The following is a 25,048-nucleotide window of genomic DNA, read 5'->3' on the forward strand; positions in this document are numbered from 1 at the left end:
AAGACAAGTGCCTGCGTTTTACAACGGCACTGTCTGGCAATGTGAGTGTCGCATTCATATTTTTGTAAATACCAAAATTTTCTTCAGCCTTTCACGATGAGCCTCGTAACACTGAGACCCTGGAGATTTTGGCTACTGTAAAGTGCTGGACATGGAGAGCAGGAGAGCATAACCAACCACTGTGGCTCTTGTCCCTGATGCTCACAGCATCTTGGTAAGAGCCTCCCAAAGGGCTCAGGAGTCCGGTGGAATTTCCAAAGAAGTTTTTGGAAGTGACTGGAGGCAAATGCTGCTGCTATTTGTGTTCCTTTCACAAGCCCTAACAGCTGTTACACCAATGTAGCGGTATTCACAAAACAGCTGGTGACACTATCAAAATGTTCAGTACTTTTTGGGTAGGATTTACATGACCCATTTCTAGCTTTGCAGCTCATAAGTGAATTTCACATTCTCAAGATGTAGCACCTGATGCTTATTTCTTCTGCCATTTGTCACCATCTGGTAGCTTCTCCATTAGAGTAGCTGTACCAGTTAGTGTCACCCTCTCTGAGTTTCAAAGCTCTTAATTCCATCAGTACTACATAGGAACTTACAGCAACATGATTTTCAGTACTACTCAATGCTACCAAAAATTGTAACTGATCATAAAGCAAACTACCTTTTCTTCGCACTCAACAACAACAAAAAATACTGTATCAAAAAGTTACCTTGGAAGTGTCTTTTCTTGTGGTTCAAGCATGGCTGTGATCCATTCCTCCTCGTCCCCTGTTCTGCTACGGGTGGAAAGAGATGCTGAACAAATGCTCACTGCAGGAATTAGACAACCGTTCCACAGGATCTCCAAAGTACATTGAGAGTCGACACAAGATCCCCTGGTTATATGCTACCAGTGATTTCAGATTAATTTACACAAAGTTGAAAATGTTCAATCATAGGAGGAACCTCAGCAGTGGCCAACAACTCTTGCTGTCTATCAATAGATTTTACAACAGTGGTTGATTTATTATTATTATTATTTTCCAGATGATCTCAAAACAGCACTTGAGCCTTACAAACACTTGAGATTATCTAAAAAAAAACCAAACTAAACCCACAAAGCCCAACAGGAATTAAAGTTGAAAGGAACTTATTTGTACTTTGACGGAAACAGCAGTTAGGATAACTGGCTTGGTTTTCAGTTTACAACTTTGCACTTCATTATTTAGCTCAGATGAAGATGTGGACTGACCTGCTGTGGCTACAGATTTCACCATCCAATAGACTGTCATTTTAAGGTCAAAATAAATTCATCTTTGCTGAAGGATGAAATGTTCAGGAATATAGGAAACTAGTGTGGAATTAAGTTCATGAGCTGCCCTGCACTGCTGAGCTGTACTGCGTTGCCATGGTTTCTCCTCACCATTCCCATTGTTATTTTAGCATTTCGAGTGAATTTATGCACTCAACCATAGTGCTATTGTTTGCAGAAAGTCCTAATAGACCAACTTGTGATGATTTGAATCCATATGACTTGCAGAATATGGGCACTCATCATAACCACAAGGCATGTTAATGTACTGTCTACAATACTGCGAAATGAGAACTCCTTTTTTGCCCTATTCAGACACTTCATTGTCAACAATGACCAAGGATATCCCTGTAGATTTTGTCTGGAGAAGCAGTAATTTTCAATTACTCATTTGAGCTTGCACATCAAATAATTTACACTAAATACAGATCAGTCGTTACCTTTTGTTTAGTATATGCCTGTTAATTTTAAATTCCTTTCAGTCTGAGAGATACTGTAATTCCTCCTCACAATTTTACTACAACTTTGGATATCCCGTATGACCCAGAACATTCTTAAAAACTGTGTTTTCTTCCTAGCAGAAATCTGAGGTCATATTTGTTATCAGTGAACTTAAATATATAAACATGTTTTAATTTACTGTTCAAAAGAAGGCTACTATGGATCATATGGTTTATATAAAGAATGTGAAATAAAATGTGAATATATTAAAAGGATAATCCTCTACACAGATCCAGTGATTACAGAAAAATGGAGAAAGCTCAGTAGTTTAGCCAAACTCCAAAACTACCCTGTTCACATGTTTGCAAAATAAATAAGTGTAAGTCGATTAAGTCCAAATAAGCTAGATCTAGCAGATCAACTACAAGGAAATTACTGGTTCGGTCAAATGGAGAAATAATAGAAAAATTTAAATCAGGTAAGGGACTAAGTAAAAGGGCTTTTAGAGAATTACAAGCAGATTTCAGGCATCAATCTTGGAACTAATCTTTTTACTAAAACCATTTTTGTTAACTTTGCAGATGAAATCAGTGGCAAAGATTTTTTTACAGGAGGAATGGGAGGGCATATACAAGAAGAGCGGGAGGACCAATGTAATGTAAGTATGGAGAAATTCAACAGTGCAAAGTGTCAAATGATGAGCCTGGCCTGATGGGACTAGTAATGAGTGTTGTGAGCTTGTATAAACTAGAGACAAAGTCACAAATTTATCACAGGATGGCTATGAATCAGAAATACAGTACAGCCAATATGGAGAGAAATGTGATCCTTTAAATTCAATGGATCACCTCATTTTCACAGAAGAGATGGAACTATCCGCATTGAAATCACTGGTGCCTTAGCCATGAGCCATTATCAGGAATATCTGATTGTTTCTGGACACCTGTATTCAAGGGAAAATGAATTCAAACTGGAATAAGTGTAAGCAAATGCAAATAGGATGATCAGAAACAGAGACTAACATTTCATTTTGTCTAGCAAATGAAGACTAAGAGAATTAATGTCTCTCTAAGCTTAACTAGAAAAATAAACTCGGCTGGATCACTTCCACTATTTAAGAACAATACTGACATGACAGATGTATAGAATTATGAATGCATTGTCACAGACATTATAGTAAGCTTCACTACTGAACAGTTCTGAAACTGCCTTCCAACAGCAGAAGTGGGGGCCAAATCTCAAATATGGACCTTTCTAGTAGCTTAGGCTATTACATGTCATAAACCCTAATGGGGATTAACTTCATGACTCAGCCCAATGTTTATATATTTGGCCTAACACCACACTAACATTCTCTAAATTTCTCAAGCAATATTCCGTAACCATTCAATGCTTAAACAGCGCGTCAACCCAGATGCTCCTGTATTTGTCCAAAACAACTGTGGACGTCACCTTTCAACAAAACCATTGCACGTGCCCATTCCAGGAATGCAATATTTTTCCCTCAGGGATGAGCCAAAGGCTTTCAATTGAAGTCCTGCTTTCACAGCTACAAAGCCAGCCTGTTAACGCACACAAAAGGCTGCATTGTCCTACAGTCACGATCCTCTACATAAGCCAATGTTTTATTTCGCTAACGGACACTATCCACGGTCAGGTTAGACTCCCTTTGAGGTGCAACTGTGACAGCACAGGAGAAAACCCTCTGCTTTTGGGAGAGGAACACTTCTGCAACAAGTCCTTACAACAAAGGGTCTGTAAGCCAAGCAAACAAGTCATCTGAAAGGCTAAATGTGATGATCATTCTGCAGTTTGGGGTTTTTTTTTGAGCACCTTCCAAGGTTTTCCAAGTCTTGTTCTTTAAGCCAGCCAAACCATACTTAGTCACAACACAAACACCTGGTCTGGCTCTATCAGAATGTGTCTCATTTAAAGAAAACCCACCACTATTGCCATTCCACTTGCAGCTGATCAGTGCACTGCTACAGGGAGAGACGCAGATGATTTTTTTTTCCTTTCCATAAACACATTGCAATTTCAAAGGTTTTCATCTTTTAATTTAATTAAAGAAAAATGTCTCAAAGTGATCAAGCATGTCTGACTTCCAGCTTCTTTTAATGGCACAAGCCAGTACAGTAAACTGTAGAAAGCAAGCTCAGTTAGAATTTTATTTTAATTAAAAAAAAAAGAGAAAATTCTCAAGATGTGAGGTCCTATTAAAAAAGTGGGTGTTCACTTGTAAACAGAATAAAAATGTTAAGAACACAAGGTTTCACACAGCTTAAACAAAACCATTTTTCTTAGGCAGTACAAGTAACGTTACACCATAAGAAAACCAAAAGCAGAAAACAAAAAAAAATGGCAGAAGAATCATATAACATTACTTACTAAAATGAGAAATTATTTACATTTAATACTAATAGCTTGAGATTTTTATTGCTCCAATGGTAGCGTGTTGATGAGTAAACTGTCATGGTGGGACAATAATAAACATCTATTTGTGTTTTTGCATATGGAGTTTGGTATCTATTGAGGAAACCAAATGAACTGTTTTCATCAAGACTACACCAGGTTTGGCAAAAATGTTTTCTACAGCTGAATCCATACTTCCTAGCCTTGTCTGTGCATGACTTGGAACACATTATTTTTTTCCCCCTCCTATAGTAAAACTTCACAGATGCAGGTGGGAACCAGTAGGTAAGAGCTTTAATGCTGTTTAATACTTCAATACTCCTTAGATACAAAACTTGCTACATACAAACCCAAATGTTTCCTAGATAAAAACTAGAAAGTTAATGTCAACATGTTTATATGAAAGATTAAACATTGATTTGGTAGACGGTAACTGCTTTTAAAAATCTGCTGCAAACTCACACTGCTGATAGTTCCTAGTTCCCTTTACTCTCGGCACAATGTTTTCCCTTTTGTTGGAGCCAGTCAAGGCACTTTCTTTACCACTTCCACTACACTTTGCTGACAATCTCTGTTATATTGCTACAAACTCTTTCTCTAATTAACAAGTATCCTCCATAAACAGGTTTCCCAATTTATGCTGACATCTTATTGTAAAAAACAAGATTTTCAGTCTCATGATATATAATTACCTGCTGAATGTTTTCATATTAAAGCAAAGGATAGTCCAGGGAAAAAGTGAACCTGTAGACCCAAGTGCAGAGAGTTCGCAGCAGTACTTATAGCTGCCTTCGTCTTTAAATGAGCTATAGAACTTGTGTCTTTCAGATGCAAATATAATACTGTGTGCTGGTTTTGGATTTTAATGAAAATTTATCTACTTACTATAACATGAAACTTACTGTAAAAGGCAGTTTTGGCTCTCATATTCTTTACTAGTTGCTTTACACTCAGATATTTAAATGCCTATTAAAACAAAAAGAAGAGACCCTTTCATGGTTTGAAGACTATATAATTAATAATTAAGGACAAAGTAAAATGTATAGAATTTACGTACTTAAAATGTAAACTTTAAAGACTAATATTCTGTGCTTAAGTGCCTTGTGGTGCACAGGAGAGATGCAGGGGCAGGGGACGTGGCCAGGCCCACGGAAAGGGGACAAAGGGACAAGGGTGGGAATGCAAAGCCTCGGATCTCTGATCACATCACAGCAACGACTGGTGACTCCTGTAGCTCTGGGTATTATCTCCGCTTGGCACAGCACTTCACAGAAACAAGACAAATCAGACTGAAAAATTCTGAAGTGAAGACGATGAAGTCAGCACAGAGTGAAGAGGATTTTTGTTGGCAGTGGGACTGAAGACTGCTCAGCATTCACCGCTGGCAACTACTACAACTCACATTTGGCTTGCCCGGTCTGTCAGTTGGAAAAGAACATTTTGAAAATATAGTCACATGAAGAAGAAAATAGGAACCTGCTGAGATTGTTGAGTTTCTCACACACAAAAAGAAAAATAAAATAACTAAAAGTTCTGGCTAACAGTAAGAAACTTCCGTTGTCCTGTTAATTATACTAAGCTCCCTTCATTTACTCCAGAAACTTATTTGTAGGGGAAATACATAGAATCGAGTATGCTATTTCAGTTTTGGTTTACACTGCATTTTTCTGCCATTAAGTATTTTCTCTGCTTCCAGTTAACACTCATCCTAAATAAAAATAAGTTAGAGAGAACACTTTGCTCGGTTCTGTGATAGAATTCCAAGTTGCAAGGTGTAGCTAATATTAAATTCAAACACAGTAGGTTTTTATTCATTATGTTACAAATGCAATTACACAGTTAGTTGTCACCAATCTACCACTCAAACCAAACCTCTTCACTAAATATACAGATTTCAGAAGCTGAAGCATTGGTCTGTGATCGGAAACTACTGCAAGCGCTGGAGTCTGACACTCCTCCACTGTACAGTAAGAATAGCACAAAACAATTCGAAGTAACAACTCGCATAAAACTGGCCTGCTGTAAACACTGCGTACAAGAAATCTGGCCTGCTACAGTTAGTAGAATGCAATGATCTTACAGATAATGTATTTTAATACAACATTGCATACTGAAAAGATGCAAATACATTCAGAGGAAATCTCAAGTCACCCTGAAACTAAAAAGCGACTTGGGATGATGTTGCAAGAAGTCAAGTTGCTGCAAAGAAATGCCTGGATGTTTATGATGATATTCATCACAACATGCAGATACTCAGCCATCTGCTGTCTTTTCTCTGCTTTCTTATTTCTAGTTAAGAAAGGGAGGGAACTTGGCATCAATGTTCATTCGCTTACTATTATTGAGCGGTCTTGCTTAGGCCAGCCATTACAGAAAGTTTTTCTACAGTTACTTCCCGTCCTGAGATCAGACAAACAGGGAAGAATCCAAAAATACCTAAGAATTCCACAGTTTGTGGCTCTTCAGTCTGTTTCTGAACGCCAAAAAATAAGCACGAACACCTTCAACTGATCCACTTCCTCCTGCCAGCATATTTTGAAACATTACTCTGATTTAGATTAAATTTATTTCCACTAGAAAAGGGCGCTGTGTCACTTAACTGTTAAGTACCATCACACTACAGAAAAAAAAAAGTGTTACTCCAGCTTTGATTTGGCTGTTCCAAATTTTTGTCCTTAGTACTGAAGGTCCCCAATTATGAACCATTTTTTTTACCTTACTCAAAAAGAAAACAAAACTTGACATCCATATATTCCTAACTAAAAAGAGGCCTTAGGGTATTTTGCTAGTAGCAGGCACCATCTACCCCACAAATGCAACTTTTTCAAAGGTGAACAGTATTTAAGCTTCCTATTTCAGATGCTACAAACACCACCTGAAATACTTCAAAAAAAAGAAGACAGAAATGCTATGCATTTTTCATCCATTTACTAAACAAAGTGCAACTGAGCCCTACACATCTGATAACATGTACAAACTCATTATGGCTTTACCATAAAACCAGCATGTGAATGGGTCTATACAATCAGAGGGATACTAGCAAATGTAATGAATAAAACGATGTTGGGCTGTTGGCAATAGAATAAGAGCTATATTACAGTCTGTAAACCTTGGCATACCACACTTTACATTATGCAAAGAGTCAATATTTACAAATCCATAGTGGGTAAAATAATTAACCCCCTACTGTAAATGATGATTTTGCAAAGTGCAGGACAAAACCAGTGCTGTTGATTGCAAGTCCTATGCAAGCAAGTTATACTGAAGTCATTACTACTAGATGCTTACCTGGACATTTCTATTGAGGGTTTATAGGGCTGCAATGTTTTGAATGAAATATAGTATGACATGGCATTAGGATGCATGTTTGAGGACAGCAAATATAGAAATTAATAAGGCAGCATGCTCAGAACAAGTTTAAGCAGCACTGATGTTAGATCCCTAGTGGCAACTATATCAGTTAATGTTAAAAATTCAGAGTGCAACATAGAAGCCTCATTTAACATAAAAAAATGTGCAAATTGTTCTCTTATTAACAAAAGAAAGTAACATAGCAAGGAAGATATTCTACTGAAGAACATTTTTAAGTCACAGCAAAGTAGACCATCTTCTTTCCAAAATCATCTACAAGGCACTAAGGGTAGAAAATGACAGGTAACATGAACGATCAAATGCTGTTCCTCAGTCAGGTCGAAATATGGGATATTTTGGTAAGAACTCTATTAATATTACCTGTTGAAGAAGGGAAAGAGACAAGAACAGAACACAGTAACCAAAAAGTTCAAATTGTCAGCACAATTTCCATGCAACATTAGCTAGTACCTAAGACTAAATGTATCTGAGATATTCTGTAAGGAGGGAATGTTTCCCCAAGTAACAAAGCAGATATTCTAGTTGTTCTGAAATACAGGGCTTCAATATTTCCGCACAAAGAATTTGAATCAAAGCAATTATGAATACCAACGGAAAAGGTGGATAATGGTTAAAGAACTACGGACTGGTATGGGAATCACATCAATGCACAAAGTCCCAGTGTGTCTCCCTCATTACAAATTACAGACCGAAACAAGCATACCTGCACTACAAATGTAGCATTGTTATGATGTGAAAAAGACGTTTAGCGCTGACTATTTCTAAGTCTTAATATATGCCACAGTTGCTTTTGGTAAAAGTGGCTTTCATGGGTGTATATCAAACACATGTTGTTCTCAAAGATTTTTTTTGGACAGGTGACAGTCTAGTGAGTTAAAAATTTTCTCTATAAAATCATAGTTATGTTAAATACCAAATAAGTAATGGAAGTAATACTTACATATTCCATCATATTGCTAGTTTCACATTTCCTCTTACTCAGCTTCCAGTGCAAACCAAGCTAAGAGAATAATTATCAAAGGATTAATGCATACCACAGCATTGTTTTGATGAGTAATGTAATAAGCATTAGCAATATCAAATTACAAGGATCTGAAACACTTCAGACATAGGTTTAAGATCAGTATGGTATGGAATTATAACAAGACTGTAAAATTCCTATATGCCAGTTATGTAAAAAAACTTGCTATTCTTAAAGCTGAAGAAAACACTCTAACTTACCTTATGATATAGTCTGTTATTTTCCCATTCTAATAACTTCTGAATTGATCTTCTAGTCTAAAAAAGTAAGCCAAAACTGTATTATAAATGGTTCATTAGCCAGCCTCATCCAGAAGAATCCTGCTCCTACATTTCTGACTTAAAATTAGTTTTATAGAAGCAGAAACAAGCAAAAGAAAAACTATAAATAGAAGTCCTGTCACTTCAACTCCCCGCTCCTCAACATGAGATCACCTTCAGAAAAAAAACAAAACAAAACATCCACGGGTTTTTTGTTAACTTGGGACTACAACCTTCCCAGAATTCATTTACTTAGTAAGAGATCCTTATGAATTGAGTGATCTTGTCTATACCACAGCCAAGTCAGCAAAACAGAGTTGGCCAAATACTGCAGTCACTACAGGTTGTCTACTGACAACACATAATTCACATACATGTCATTTCCAGGTTTTCCTAATGGAATTGTTATCTGAATCCTGAAAAAATCCCAGTCGCACAGAACTCCAGCTCACAACAAACAGTGCCTGCATTTTCAACTCTTGGATACCAAAGTGCACGTGATCTTTATGTTTTGCTCTTTCTGCAATTGTGGGAGAGGAGAAGATTTGGGGAATTTCAGTGATTTTTTTAAGGTCATAAAAAGACCACTGTGATGACCTACTGTAGTTCCTGCATTGTATTAATATGCCACAAAATTCTATCCACCAATTTCTTTGCTGAAACTGGTAACAGTAGGTGAACTAAACCATTTCATTACAAAAGATACAAAGCTATCCAGTCCTGAGTCAAAGACTTAATGGGGGGAAATACACCACTTCTTTGGATGTTTTTCCAGTAAGAACGCTATCCTTGGAATTAAAAAGTACATGCTGCTACCTGTTTTACCTGTCTTGGTTTCATATTCCAGCCTTTGGATCTCATAATGCCTTTTGTTGCTAGATGAGTGTATGGGGACTGGTTTGGGCTGGAGTTAATTTTCTTCATAGCAGTTTATATGGTGCTGTTTTAGAGCTATGGCTAAAATAGTGTTGATACCACATCAGTGTTTTAGCTGTTACTGACCAGCATCAACCAAAGGGACATTCCATGCCATGTAACATCATGCTCAGCTATAAAACTGGGGGTTATTCTTTCCAAAGCAGTCACTGGGTTTTCTTGCCTCTTTCTCCTTCACTTAGGAAACTGGCTTTATCTCAACACATCACCACAAGTCTTACAAACCACACGGCTTCAGTGTCGACCTGCTGGAAGGCAGGAGGCTCTGCAGAGGTATCTGGATAGAGTGGAAAAATGGGCTGATTGCAATGGGATGAAGTTCAACACGGCCAAGTGCCAGGTCCTGCACTTTGGCCACAACAACCCCCTGCAGCGCTCCAGGCTGGGCACAGAGTGGCTGGAGAGCAGTCAGGCAGAAAGGGACCTGGGGGGACTAATGGACAGGAAGCTCAACATGAGCCAACAGTGTGCCCAGGTGGCCAAGAAGGCCAATGGTATCCTGTCCTGTATCCAAAAGAGCGTGGGTCAGCAGGACAAGGGCAGTGATCCTTCCCCTGTACTCTGCATCGGTGAGGCCACACCTGGAGTACTGTGTTCAGTTCTGGGCCCCTCAGGTCAGGAAGGATATTGAAGTGCTGGAGCGGGTCCAGAGAAAAGCAACAAGGCTGGGGAAGGGACTTGAACACAAGCCCTATGGGGAGAGGCTGAGGGAGCTGGGCTTGTTCAGTCTGGAGAAGAGGAGGCTCAGAGGTGAGCTCAGCACTCTCTAGAACTACCTGAAGGGCAGTTCTAGCCAGGTGGGGATTGATCTCTTCTCCCAGGCAGTCAGCAATAGGACAAGGGGGCATGGGCTTCAACTCTGCCAGGGGAAATTGAGGCTGGAGATTAGAAAGCAATTCTTTGCAGAGAGAGTGGTCAGGCATTGGAACGGCTGCCCAGGGAAGTGCTGGACTCACCAGCCCTGGAGGTTTTGAAACTGAGATTGGACATGGCACATAGTTACATGATCTAGTCAATGGACTGGAGTTGGACCAAGGGTTGGACTTGATGATCCCTGAGGTCTATTCCAACCCAGTTGATTCTGTGAGAAATCAACTCTAAATGTAACCCATGTTAACCACAGAGGTAATTAGGATTACCTTTACGTGATATTGCTAAAGTGCTTTTCAGAATTATTACTTTGGACCTGATTACAAGAGTTGTCGACTTTCTGTTGAAAAAAAAGAAAGGTAAAAGGGAAGTCTTTAAATTTCCCAAATAGAGAACAAATTTGTGTTTGTTCTTAATAGAAACAGCACAGTAAAGTACATCGAATAAGCCTCAGCTCTGAAATGTTACAGTATCTATAGCATACAAAAATGTGATTTTTAATTAAAATAATTATTATTATTCTGGGCTGTGTGTGAAGAAGAAAAGTAATTTTGCCTCCAGTTCAGGCAGTCTTTGCAGGTCAGTGTCATAGTTCTGCACTCATTTATTTAAATTCTCAGACCTTTGGAAATCCTGGAAAATAGGTTATCATATACTCCATCCTGTTCTTCAAACTGAGATGGGATTAGCTATTCCTAAAACTACTAATTAGATTGGTAATTTGGTGTAATTTACTTCATTAACAAACATTTTTTCTGTTTTCTAAGAAACAGCAAAATGGAATAACCTTTTGAATGTAAGTGAAACAAAAAAAGGGTTTTGAAATGCGGATGAGATGATTCATCATTACTTAATGTTATCAGTAATTGCAAAATGAATCGAATAAGAAGAATGGAACATGTACTTACTCTTTTGTTAAGACAGACGACAGGCCACAGGCTACAGCCCAGCGTGCAGCAGCAACACAGACAGCCGCAAAGCAGCCACTTCACATTGACAGGGAGGTTCTTTCTCAAACAGGCGTTCACGCGACTGATGCTGGTCTTGAATTCTTCTGGGGCAACCTGGAACAGAAGTGCTGAACTTCAGTGGAAAGCCATTACAGGTGTATTTTCTCAATAACTGCCTCTACAGATTAAAACGTCAATGAAATATAACAGCATTATGCAGTATGACCCTGTCCTCTAAAGCACTGGTCACCCAGTGAGCGTGAAAAGTCCATTTCCCGTACCAAATTAATTTATGGTGCATGCTTTCCAAAAACTTGTATTAAAAAGCTGAGCATCACTTAGATGAACAGTCTCATCCTTATTTATTGCATCATTAATAAATCAATTGTCCTGATAACAAACAAAACTAGAAGTGGGACACAGCTGTGGAACATCTGCACTGGCTACACTGACCAAAAAGAAAGGAAGAATGACAGATATCTGGTTTCCAAGGGAACGTGGGGCAACTTGGTAGTAAAAACACTTGTGTGTCACGTAAAAAGAAAGGATAATATTGTCCAAATTAATTTCATACCAGTACAAATCTACACTGTGCCTGGATGAAGGTGAAGCCCTGTCTACAGATGAATCCCTGGAGTGGCCCATATCGACGGGAGGCCACAACTTCATTTGTGGCTGTTTCCTAAAATAGGGAAACCTGAAAGGACACATTATATTCAAGGCAAATAAACGCATCTTGTACGGGGTTATGCATAAAGCCTAGCTGTTCAAAACCGACTTATTTAAAGAATATCCAGCAGAGCTTACTCAAAATAATATTTTCTATATATTGCCACTGCAGGGTCACAGTGGAAAACCACATTTTCTATCAAAAACAAGCTCCTTTCCCCAATAGCAGCATGTTTCTTACAGAAGAGCGAGAGCACTTACCTACTTACATACCCCAAATCCCTCCTCTCTCTACAGAATCTAAGTAACTTACATCTGACAAGTCAAATACAGATTTGTGGTACTGACTCCAAGATGACACTCTCAAATGTAACACGATCCAGCATTCGAGCGCACAAAGCAGAATAATCAGATCCATATCAATAGATTTGACCAGTCAGATACAACTAAAGAAAAAGAGTAAAAACCTTTCCTAACTACTTGCCGTGTTGAAGAAACCCACCCCCCCCAAATTAGCCTGTATACAAAGCTATGTAACTGCAGCCAAGCAAACCAAGCTCCCTTCATTTGATTGTGCAAACAAGGGGAACAACAACAAAAGCATTAACTTAATGACAAAGATTCCTTTCACAAAAGGAGCAAAACTATGGGACGGGAAATGGAGAGGACCTGGTTCTGCTACCTCCGCCTATTCACAAGAGCCAAATTCATTAAAACGTAGCAGGAAAGGGAGTAAATAAATACAACATCTGCTTCCTGGCCATTCAGATCACCATGCAGGATGGAGTCAGAGGTCAGCTGCGTTTGTACACAAGCCAGGTCTACAGTTAGTAATATAAGAACATAATTTAACATTGTGATTATTTTGTAGCAGGAATTAAGTACACAGCTTAATTAAAAAAAAAGGGAGGCACCCCCCCCCCCCCCCCCGAAATCCCATATATTGGGACATTTTCAATGAGCAGAACAAAAATCACATTGCAATGTGGAAAACTAGCCTGTACTTGCACGTATCTGAAACAGGTGGTTTTACAGATCTCTTTGGCAGTGCTGGCTCCTGTATTTAGGATACCACAAACATCAATGGACATGAGTAAGACCATTTCATCTTCAATGTGGGAGCAAGTGTTGTAGTAAAGTATAATTGGGTTGGTTGTATGCAGTATGAGTAACATAAAGCTTCTGCAGACATGCTTCTAAGTAAACCGAGACTATGCGCATTAATTAACTAGCATTCTCAGCTCTTAGGGATGTTTACATGTTCTTAACATTTGAATGTACACAAATGGCACTTTTTTAGTAAGTCTTTTGAAATTTTTATATGTATCATTCTATGTGTTTATCTGAAAGCAAGTTGTTTGGTGGTGGTGGTGGTTTTTTTTCTTGATCCCATTGGTATTTTCACAATGAATCCCACTAAGAAAAGACAATGTTTCCTTTTCTATTAGACACAATGTTTACCGCCCTTAACAACACTGCACCCTTAACCCCAAAATACAGCTGTATGAACCCACCAAAGACAAGGGAATCGCACGGCGTAAAATTTAGTTTAACATGAAGAAATCTTATAACCGGTGACAACATCCAACACGAAGTCATGCAGATTCTTAGATCAGAGCGCGTAGAAAAATTTGGGACCTAATAATAAGAAAGCACTGGGATGGTGAGATTCCCTATTTCTGTGCTGCGTTTAAAGGAGCCCCTTTTCTTGTCAGGTTAACAGTTTGATGCTGTTTTACCAGAACAATGTTGATGTACTCTCCTTCCTGTAGAGGATGGCACTGCAAATGCCTAAACTAGAAACCAACCTGGGATGCCAGCAAGACACGGAGAAAATTTCTATTTCAGAAATTTTGGTATGAAGTTTACCTTAATATAATATTATTAAAGCACCACTGCTACCTACTAATGCACCAGATACTTTCATGTAAAGATGAATCTCTTAGCTGCAAGATGAAATGACTCATGATGGTTATGAGCGATATCCAAGCTATTGGATATTTTTCTACCTTCAGGAAATGTAATGACAATGAATATTTCTGTCAGTCAATGACACATTTTCATTTGAAACTAAAGGAACTGGTGACCAAGATAAGCCTAATTCTGTGACAAATAGAAGCAAACAACAGTTTTCTTGCCCTCAGTTTACAGCTCAGGAACAGTTATACATTGTTACACAGTGACAAAGAATGAAAAATCTGTAACTAAACGAACTGTTCTAATTTAATAATAAAATGGTATCCAAATGAAACAGTCACCAAATAATTTTGTTGGTGTTCTGTCATAATTTTAAATTTCACCTTTCTTGCAGGTACAGATATTGAAAGGTTAATATGAAATAACTAATATATTTCAAGCAGAGAATGAATGGTGTCTCCTGCACAAAGAAAGCTCCCTAAGACAGTCTAGTTTTTGGGTACTTTTGGCAAGTCTCTTGGAGAGTTTGTGTCTGGGTCTTGAAAAGACTTGAGATAAGTACATAGCTCCTGGCTGTGTAGTAAACCTTGTAAAGAGACATAAGTTCCTTTTAGGTCTTTAAGGGAGGAAAAAAAAAACCAAACATAAAAGGAAGGGAGGGGGTGTCATAATATTTTACAACAGGATGCAAGAGAATCTACAAACACAGGAAGAGAGCAAGCAAAGCCCAGCAGGCCTGATCTTTCTCCTCCAATCATCATGATCACAAACCCTATCCATCACGTGTGGCAATGGGATCACAATACGGAGAGCACGTTTTATGGCTTACATTTCCCTGCACTGCACAATAATCTCTGTACGGGACCTTCACTGCTTTAAGATCAGGGCAGGAAACTCCACTTTCTCCCCTAAGGTTCGCCAACTCCATTATTTTCTTGTCACCTGGAGCAGTGTGTGCTACTGTGCCATACATCACGAAGAGTATTTTGTTAAAAGCTTTAAATGCTTCTTTTAAAAGAATTAGTAATCCTATAAAGCTGTAGCACACAGAATTTAAATTTAGCCAGAATTTAAATTTAGCTTTTAATAATGTGACTGGACTTTGGCCTAAGTATTGCCTCTGTATTAAGTGTAGTCAAATCTTTTCTTAAAACATTCCATTGAGCAGAACACACTGGTCAAAAACTAGCTCGGTATTTATATACCAGATGAAGCTTGTGTCTCAACGGGCAAGATGAATACCAAGTCTATCTAGCTGAACTAGCTAAGACCAACACATGAAAGGTGTAGCTCAATAGTTTTATCTATTTAGGATTTTTATTGTGCGTCAGATAGATTTTCATTCTGTGTTTAAAACCCCAGATCTTCATCTGTATTTATTCTCTATTACCATAGAGAAATCTATCAACCCCACCTAACAGCTTCATCTTTTACACTCCATTAGCAAATCGGATATATTATTAATATCAATTTACATTGGAAAACAAAGCCATTAAACTTAATGTTACATAGACAATCTGAATAAAGTATGACATTACCTTATACTAGCTGTGAACCAATGCAAGTTCATACTAAATCTTTTAATCACAAATTGTTAATATAAACAGTTGCTATGCGATTCAAAACTTGTGATTTCACAAAAAGTAAAAACTTGTGTTTTAAGAGCAGTAAAAGATCTTATAGTGGTGTATCAACTGACTAAAATTCTTATTATTGTGAATTATTTATGAGGGTCTCTGAAGAAAACCTTACTTGAAAAAAAATGAGTTTTCATTTTCAATAAGGGAAAAAAAGTGATTGACTGCCACAACCGCTGGAAGTCACAGATTTATCTCTTGCAATTCATGAAAGTATGAAAAACCAAAAAACCCACAATTGTGGTTTTTAATGTCTTTCATAACAGCATGTGGCAGACAGTAAGAAAAAAATGAGGTTTACTACCTCATTTGATTGGAGTTTTTTCCCCACAAAAGGGAACTAATTTATTTTCAAGGTCTTCTTACTCAGCAAGCCACTCAAATCCATATATGAGAAAAAGATAACAGGATATCAAGATTCTCAAGAGAAGCAGCATACCTCCATAGAGCAAAGTCACTCATTATATCTATGCAAGGAGAAGGGTAAATGCCAAGCAGAACAACTTCCTCTTTCCTCTCTTTGCAAAATTAAGCCCAAGTTGTCAACTGATCTTTAAATATAGATTTCGTTCACTATTTAACAAGAGGAGAAAAATAAAGTGGAAAATGGCATTGATGCTTGTATTAAAAATGCAAGCTTTGCGGTTTTTTAATATACACGTAATTTAGAGAGTGAGAAAGAGGTTAACCTACGTAATCAGGTTTTAACATTTCCTGATAGGTATTTGTCCTGGTTTTGTTAAAAACCAAGTTTCTCTTTTAGTGAATTTGCCTGTCAGCTAAAGCTTCATATGAGCTGCATTTTCCTGGAGAACCAGATACATGTTTTGGTAAACATAGCAATGGAATGTGAGGTTATTGATAAGCATGGATGGACATATCCCAAGAGGGGCAACGAGACACAGGTGACCAAGAAACTGACCAACTGTGTATAACATTCCATTCACGTGATACTTCATATAAAGTGGGAGATTACGAGGATCTCGTCCCTCTTGTCCCTTTTTCCTTATGGCCGACATTAGGAGAGGACCTTGGTAGTCATCTCTGCGAACTGAGGCCAGTGACAGACTGAATCCAGCTCCGGCTGGCTGCAGAGTCCAGTCCAGGACTTCGGCTGCCAGCTCTGTAGTTGCTGAGACTTTCCAGATTGGTTTTGTGTATTTTGTATTATTTTCTCTATTTTATCAGTAGCATTAGTAAAACATTTTTAATTTTTCCAACTCTCTTCTCTCTGTCCTTCTCTCCCTCCCGATCGCCTGTGCTGAGTGGGAAGGGGGAGAGGGAGGGGCAAAAGGGGGAAGCAGGGGAGGAGAGGAGGTTAACAATACATCTGCCAGGGTTTTATTGTCACCCCGCAATCTAAACCCCCAACAGTATTTTCTATATGCTTATTTATAATAAACTACAACCTGGCTACATGAACATAAAAATTGCTATTTCCAAAAAGTACTCTGTGGCTTTTCAGTAATCAGGAAGAGCTTCGCAGAAAAGAATAAACCTTAAGACATGCAACGTGGTGAAACGCAAATGGTGTTATCAGCAGCCCTCACATTACATACTATGGAATTAGTAAGATGACTCTTTCTGAGCTCAGTAAGACGCTCAAGCAAGCGCAGATTTCCCAGGCTGTCCTTTAACAACCCAAAACTCCAAACAGCAACCTGCTTTTCAACTGCACTGCTGTCAAAAAAGCTGGACAAATTCAACACAAGTACTTCATTCATTCTGCTCTGGGGTGGAAATGAAGGAGAAAAACCCCAGATGGATTTGGCAGAACCAGGAGACGCCGTCCAGATGCATTTTAGTATATTGTTGATATGACTCAACAGCTACTGCAAGAGGCTGCAGAGGCAGTGTAGCTTATGGTACAACATTAGAGAAGGTAGTAAGAGCCAAATAAACATTTTCTTGACAAATTCTGGAAAAAATAGACAAGGGGGATATAAAATGAGGCAAAATGAAAGCACTACAGGATGAAAGAGCAGAAAGAAAAAAATTCAAGAGAAAAAGAATTCAAAATTTAAGTCTAATACAAAAAATATGATTATGAATTTATAACCAAGACTTTTGTTACAAGATTTCATTAATAGCTACAAATTAATATTTATTAAACTTGCATTTAATAAGATGACAGGCCTCCAGAGAAAGCAAGAGAATTGTCACCACTCATTTTCAGAACTAAACAATGATTCTATTTCTGAAAATGTACTACAAAGCTACTTCATTTGTAGATTTAACACTATGTTTTGTTCCCTAGAGCTTCAGATAAAACAGATTCTCTTCCAGACATCTAATATAAGCTCAAGGCTTGACAGAAATATTAAACGGAGAGGTCTAGTATTTGAAATAATTTCATTTACAGAGGAGGTAGCCTAAATGACAGATATCTATAAAGCAAGGTTAAGTGATTCTTGCTTTCATGTCGATTGTGGCCATGAAAACAGTATGATGCCACATTGAGTTTTTCTGTGTTTAGAATGTCAATAATGACAGCAATCACCGCAAATCATTTTTTCTTGTTTCCAAGTACACTGTAGGGACTGGCCATCAACCAGGTAGCTCATAGAGGACAGAGTGAATTCAACAGCGCAGCGCTGGCCTGTGGATTCATGAGCATGTATTCGTAACACAGAAACCACTGGATGCACTGGATCTTTCCATTTAAAAGAACAGTTTAATCTCACACTTACCTTCCCTGTCAGAACAGAAGGAAATTCTGTATCAAACTTGTTGCTCAAGCCAAACCTTGAAAACAAAAGAGACAAACAAAATATATTCCACCTAACTTTTTTTGTTTCCCTTAATAAAAAACTGTAATAGATTTCTTTACTTTAAAAACACCTATTAATTTATTTTGCCCTTATATTTACATTATTTCATAAGCTGTCAATCTAAATTTATATAAGGTCTTGTGTATCACTCATAAGGTAATTTCTAAGACAAAGAAATATAAGTTGTTGCCTTACTTCAATACATTTAAGTTGCTAAAAATGCAAAAATTCTTTTATGATTAGAGGGCAGTGAGTTTCAATCTTTACTTGCTTTAAGAAACAAGGGATCCAGCTATTAAATTTCACTTTTACTAGGTTCAAAAATCCTTCCAGTGCTATTTTTCTTACTCATGCAATTTATTCACATGCAACAGATAAAGCTAGTTATAAGAAACCCATTCGTCATCATCATTGGAATTTGTAACCATATTGTTTTAAAAAAACTGCTTTGGGCTGAGTAAAACTATCTCATGTAAAACATGTTAAGAGCCTACACAAAGAACAGCATCAAAACAACTATGAACTTCAGGAAAATTAAGTCTTAGGCATCACTGTGACTGTGTTTCAACAGAGCTTAATGTTAAGTTTGTAAAGTTAAATACAGTGTACATCAACTTCACTGTCAGCTCTGCTAACCTATCTCCTGAATATTTTTGTTAAAACAAACATCCAAAAGGATCACAGCTAAAACAGGGAGCACAAATATACTGAGTATTGCAATATTTATTGCAGAAACAAACCTTCTGGAAAGAGAGTAACTGCTTTGAGTCAATCTGACCCCTGAAATACTCCTTACTGGTCACTCGCACAAATACGCATGTTGCTGAAAAGTCATCAGTCCCCTATCATTACATAATACATCCGCACCTACGTGCACACTGTAAAATTCAGATATCCAAACCTGGCAATGTGACTTGTTTACAAAAAAGTATACAACAACGTAAAATAAACCTTAAAGAACAGATAGGCATTATAAAAGAACTTGCCCTGTCTTGAGAAATCCCAGAAGCTAATTAAAATGTTTGTCAACAATACTGGTGAAGTCCAATCAAGTACTTCAATGGCTAATTTAAGTCAGAGCCTTGACTCTTATAAAAACAGCAGCAAACTGGAGCACTAGTTGTGTAAAACATTAAAAAAAAAACAACCCCAAAGAGTAATTGAGGTATCTCAACCTTTTTCTCTTAAGCTGTTCTAAGTACCGTAACCAATTGCCACCTATTTGTGTTTGTTTTATTCAACGTATTTTCACCGAGTTTCTACGAGCAAATGTGACTGAACAGAACGCCAGCACAGTGTGGGCTACTGCATATTCAAGTGAACTGGAATCATGTCAAATTAGTTAACGATATTAAATCAGCGCTACGAAATCAAACAGTTAAAACAGTAAGTGTAGTGAAGTAGCAATCAGACAATATGGAAATTTCAGGTAATACTGCAGAATTATTTCCTCTACCCATTTAACAGGCTAATTCCACTAAATCATGCTAAAGGTCCCCCTAGCCCAGAACACTGACTCCTACAGTGACCAGTAGCAGATGCCTAGGAAACAGCAAAAGTAAAGAAAAAAATGCAAACATACTAGCATTTCCCCAAAATACTCTTCTGACCTTCAACAATTTGTAGTTTACAAACTTCCTAAGTCATACATAGTATCTTTTATCTCATTGGTCACACATACTCACTAAAATTCCCATTGCATCACTGGTTTCCATAAAGAATAACATATATTAGTGCTTTCCAATTTAGATCTATTAAGAATACAAGACCAAAATGTATTTTATGACATTAAATTTGAAGGCTGATAATGTCATGAAGCATATTTAACACCCAAAACTTTGTATCAGTTGCCAAAATACTTCTTTCAGTTCTAACACATCCAAGAAACCCCAGTGACAGAAATGCATCTCTCTTACACTGACACCTGCAAGCGGGTAGAAGAACATTAAAGATTTTGACTGTAGTTTCTCTAGAAGTTTTACAGACCCTCCTTGTGATGATCTACCACCTTTCAGAAACGTTAAACTCTTACTAGATGGGGAGGGGAGGAGTGCAGAGCTCAAGAACCAAATACAACGAGATTTCTTTTTTCTAGAAATGTTTAAGCAGAATGTTGTATAGTTCTATAGCTTTGCAAGCAACTTTGTAAAAGTAATGAAGTGTTATTAAAATATTTAATATAAAAGTTAAGACTTAAAAGTTTTGATTATGAGACAAGCAACTTCACTGGACCTTCTACAACAGACTAATGATCTAGCATGATTTGGCCTACAAAGTAGTCTAAAATTAAGTTTATTTAAAAATTGCTGCGTAAAATAACTTCCATTACCTGTCCTTTAAATCATTTAAAACATCAGTTGTTGGCAACTTACTTCCAGGCAAGTTCTCCAAGCCCTCAGTGTACTAACGGTTAGAAATTCAGCTAAGTCACCTGGATACTTTGGTTGCAATTTTCTCACTGGATGACAAACATCTCGAAAAGCAAAGCACTGCTGCCTATAGGCAACAATGCTGGAACTAGGGTGACCTCACTTTCTAGTTCTCTCTGTCTCCATTTCCCTGGTTCAATGTACGGCAGCAGACAAGTCCATCTCACTTTCCCTCATTTATAAAGTGGACAGAACGCAACTTGTCATCCAGAGCTGTAACAATGTTCATAAATCCCACATAAAGACTGAAAGGAACACCCTGAATCATGAATTGCAAACCCCACCTGCAACAGGTATCACATTATAAAATTCTTCCCTTTAGTTTGCAAAGCATAAGGAAGGTTTCCTGTCCCCAGAACTGAAACCAGAAAATTTTGGAAAACACTTTCTCATATCTAGAACAGACATATTTACAGGTGCTTTACCTTTATTTTTTAAATTCTTTTTACTTTTGAATTTAATAGCGCTTCATTCTTGTTTATGCCACTTCTGTACTTATAGATAGTAATCAGTATTCCTAGACAACATGAGCTAAACCCGTTTAGTCAACTCTCGTACAACAGGCTCCCCAAACTCCTTTCAGCGCGGCTCCTTTCCCCACAACTAATCCTGGTTACATTTAAACTCTCTTGAACAGATAAACCCAGAGCCTACATGCTGTTCTTTGTGAAGTATCATCTAAGCTTTGTCCAGCATTAAAGAATAAAGAAGACATTAATTCAGAGCCCTGAGCTGAAATCTCTTTGAATACTTTCTTTTCCTAGTCTAGGACCTTTCCTATGAAACCAATAGAATTACTGAAGAGCATCCTTACCCATGGATAATGTTTTGGAAAGCTAAGGTTCTGATAACTAGCGGAAGGCTGAGGTGATTTGCTGTTTTAAACATGGAATCCGCTACTTTGATTATGCAGAAGATGGACTAATAACAGACAAAAATCAAAGGTCATCACAAGTGAGAGCACGTAGCTCTCCCCTGCCTTCCCTAATTGATGATAACATGCTTTCTGTTAGCACCTGGACTGCAAATCCTTCTTCCTAAAGAAAAGATCAAAAGTTCACCTGTATCAAAAAATCAGGAAGTTTGCAGATTTAAGCAGGAATCACAAGCTGCATGCTAAGGGCAAAAATGTGTTTAATGGCCATTTCATTACCTCATTACTATCCATTCACACTGACTTCACAGTACGGAAAAGTCAGAAAAATTAAAACTTGAAAGCAAGTTAGAGTTTGTTTACTGCTCTGTTTTTGAAAGTCATGACTGTTGTTTTGGTAGGCATATGACTCAGTCTTCACTAAAAACGTTTCTGTTGAGATATTTGGATACACCAACCAGAGTCACACCGACTACGCAAGGAACAGCGAATGATGGGTTTATAAGTCACTAAAATGGAATTTCAGAAGCAAAGAAAAGGCATTTACCAGGTTCTAGTAATTTCTCTGTGCTAAAATTCAAAAGCTTTCTTAAAACAATAAATATGACTGCCAGTTAATTTTTTCAAAGTAAGAATCTTCTAGAGTGAAAGAGCATCAAACAGGATGAGCACAAATTTTGCTAACTGCTTTCACACACATTCTCTTTTTGTGAGTAAAATAAAACAAATACACTTTACATGATCACTCGACATGCACAAAAGGGTTAGCAAAACAGTCAGTGCGAAAAGCAAGATCCTGCTAAAAATCCTCAGAAGATTACCGGAATGTATATTTAGTACTTTTGGATACTGCAGTAGAACTCTGTTAGGGTCAGCAGCTCACTGACAATGTCATAAGAATAAAAACTCTCATGCAAGAAAGTAATACATAGTTTGAATCTACTAACTCGGGAGTTTTATAAGAGGCCTGTACTTTTCAAGCTGGACCAGAAAATGACCCTGGAATTAGAGACTTATCCCTTCCCTATACACCAAAAGCATCCAAGAAGGCCAACATCAGATGAGGAACAGAAGGCACCTGAAACAAAAATCCAAGGAAGACGATGGCTTTTTAAAAATAACTGGGGTTTTGAGGTTTCATTTGTTTGTTTTGTAATACAGTGTCTGACTTGTCAGGACAGAAATTTTTACCAGCACTGTTCCAGGCAGGTTCAGAAAACAAATAAGAGTTTTACTGAATGATGTATCTTACTTCAGTAAGTAGAGCAGGCTGCTTCTGAAACCAACTGATTTCAAAAGCAGCAGCATCCGTGTGATCAAAAAGCGATGGAATTTCAGAGCTGACACATACAAACCAGAAACTCTTCAGGAAGCAAAATATGTCCCATTTAATGAGGAAGTTAGGATTACATACTACAGTGTCCAGAGTTTATTGGCATTTTATTCATAACATCCACTGTTTCTATTAATAGAAAGAGATTTAAAAATAAGTCATGAATTGATGAAAGTTGCCTTCTACCATTCAGGAAGTTATACTTGTTAGAGGAAGAAAGCTAGGAGGAGTGGAAGAAAGGGAAAATAAGGTGCATGGAAATTCAGTTCAGGTAGTTACAAGGGCTCATGATTTCCACATCACTTACAAGTATTGCTTTCTTTTGCTGTAGACATCACTAGTTGACAGAGTTCTTGGAGATGCTCCTGCCCAACCCCAAAAGATGCTGAAGCCAAGAAGAAACTTTAAGGAACATCACTAATACACAAAAAGCATCACGGCAGACAAAGCAAGTGTGTAGCATTTCTTCCAGTTTAGTGTTTAAAGCCAGATAACTAATAAGATGGGTAGGTGGTATTCTGATCATTTTGCTTGTGTTACATCCCTCCTTTAGTCAGGTCACATGCTATTTGGGGTAAGGACAGAAAGAAATTCCACCAACACAAGCAAGTACACTGTGGTGCAGCAGGGCAACTACCCACTGGCACTAGCTCAATGCAAACTGATTCAGACTTACATGATGGACACTGTATCAAATCCAACATTAGTTCTCTTAAGATGAGACAGCCTTCCCCACCCAGTGTTTTTGCTGCAGATAGCTACATCACACTGCACCTATTTACAGAGAGAAATGTGCATTCTTTTATGCAATCCACAGACAGACCTAAAGCAACACAAGCTTGATGGATCGCTGCAATACAAAAACTTCAATATCTCCCCTCCTGCCACAAAAAATTAATGCAACAACCAGCAACTTGTTACAGATGTACTTTGTTACATTAAGTCCTCCACTTGCAGGAGTAGGAATATTAAGAAAATCCCTACAATTAAACATCACATCACAATTTACTCATCTTCTGTTCCAACTGTTTAAATGAGTAGTAAACATTCTGGCTCACGTTACATTCTCATGATAAAAACATTTAGCCTAAACCAAACTCTTAACTAAGTTTGGAGCAAATAAACTACAGGGCGGCCATGTGCCTCCTCTGCAGTGCAGTGTGGGGACTCCATGGCCCAGCTGAGGCAGAGCAGGGTCACGGCGAATTGTTCGAACAGGCTGCTGACCCTCGCATGGTGTGGTGTTTACTTTCTATCGAACAGACTGTTTGCAGAAAGCACACTCAGGACTGTCAGGGCTGATCAGTTGCTGCTTCTGCACCCAACACCCGGCTGAACTTCAGGTGATCACTCATGACTTAGGGTTGCCTCAAGCTACTGGGAAACGCTAAGTGTCCCGTTTTAACACGTTAAAAGCAAAGCTCCTCTCACGAAATAGGTGACGAGGTCGGGGGGGAGCAGAGCTGTAGCTCCCGGCGCTGCGGGCAGCTCGCGTCCTGGGGGTGGGGGGCTCGGGGCAAAAAGGGACGAGGCTCAGTCCTCCTCGCGTCCCTACCCCCTCCAGGCACCGCCAGCGGGCGGCCGTGCCCCGGCAGCCCGGTGCTCCAGCCCGGTGCTCCCACCTGGTGCTCCCGCCCGGCCGCCGCCGCCCCCGCCACACCGGCCTGTCACGCTGCCTCGTGCCCGCCGCCAGCCCCCACTCCTTACACGGTGATGTGGCCGGCACCCCGTACCGCTACGGGATCCGGCGCGTCGCGGGGCCGAGGCAGCTCCTGGCTCCGCACCACAGGCTCGGACTCCTCCTCCTCCTCCTCCTCCAGCTCATAGATAGTGTCGAAGTCCGCCATATTGGGGAGTAGTACGCTCAT

At 38.6% G+C, this 25,048-nt stretch overlaps 1 protein-coding gene across 1 annotated transcript; it reads right to left on the reverse strand.

Moving 5' to 3' along the window:
- Window positions 1-3,803: 3,803 nt before the first annotated feature.
- On the reverse strand, window positions 3,804-25,048 carry LOC308045323 (cysteine-rich hydrophobic domain-containing protein 2-like; the record flags this gene model as incomplete). The annotated part of the gene is made up of 6 exons (XM_080352549.1): window positions 3,804-7,873; window positions 8,454-8,513; window positions 8,735-8,791; window positions 11,509-11,664; window positions 18,464-18,518; window positions 24,888-25,048. 6 exons carry the CDS (start codon window positions 25,046-25,048, stop codon window positions 7,823-7,825), a joined length of 540 nt encoding a protein of 179 aa, XP_080208675.1. The 3' UTR covers window positions 3,804-7,822.

Source organism: Nesoenas mayeri (assembly GCF_963082525.1).
Source record: "Nesoenas mayeri genome assembly, chromosome: 13".
In the NCBI taxonomy this organism is placed as follows: domain Eukaryota; kingdom Metazoa; phylum Chordata; class Aves; order Columbiformes; family Columbidae; genus Nesoenas; species Nesoenas mayeri.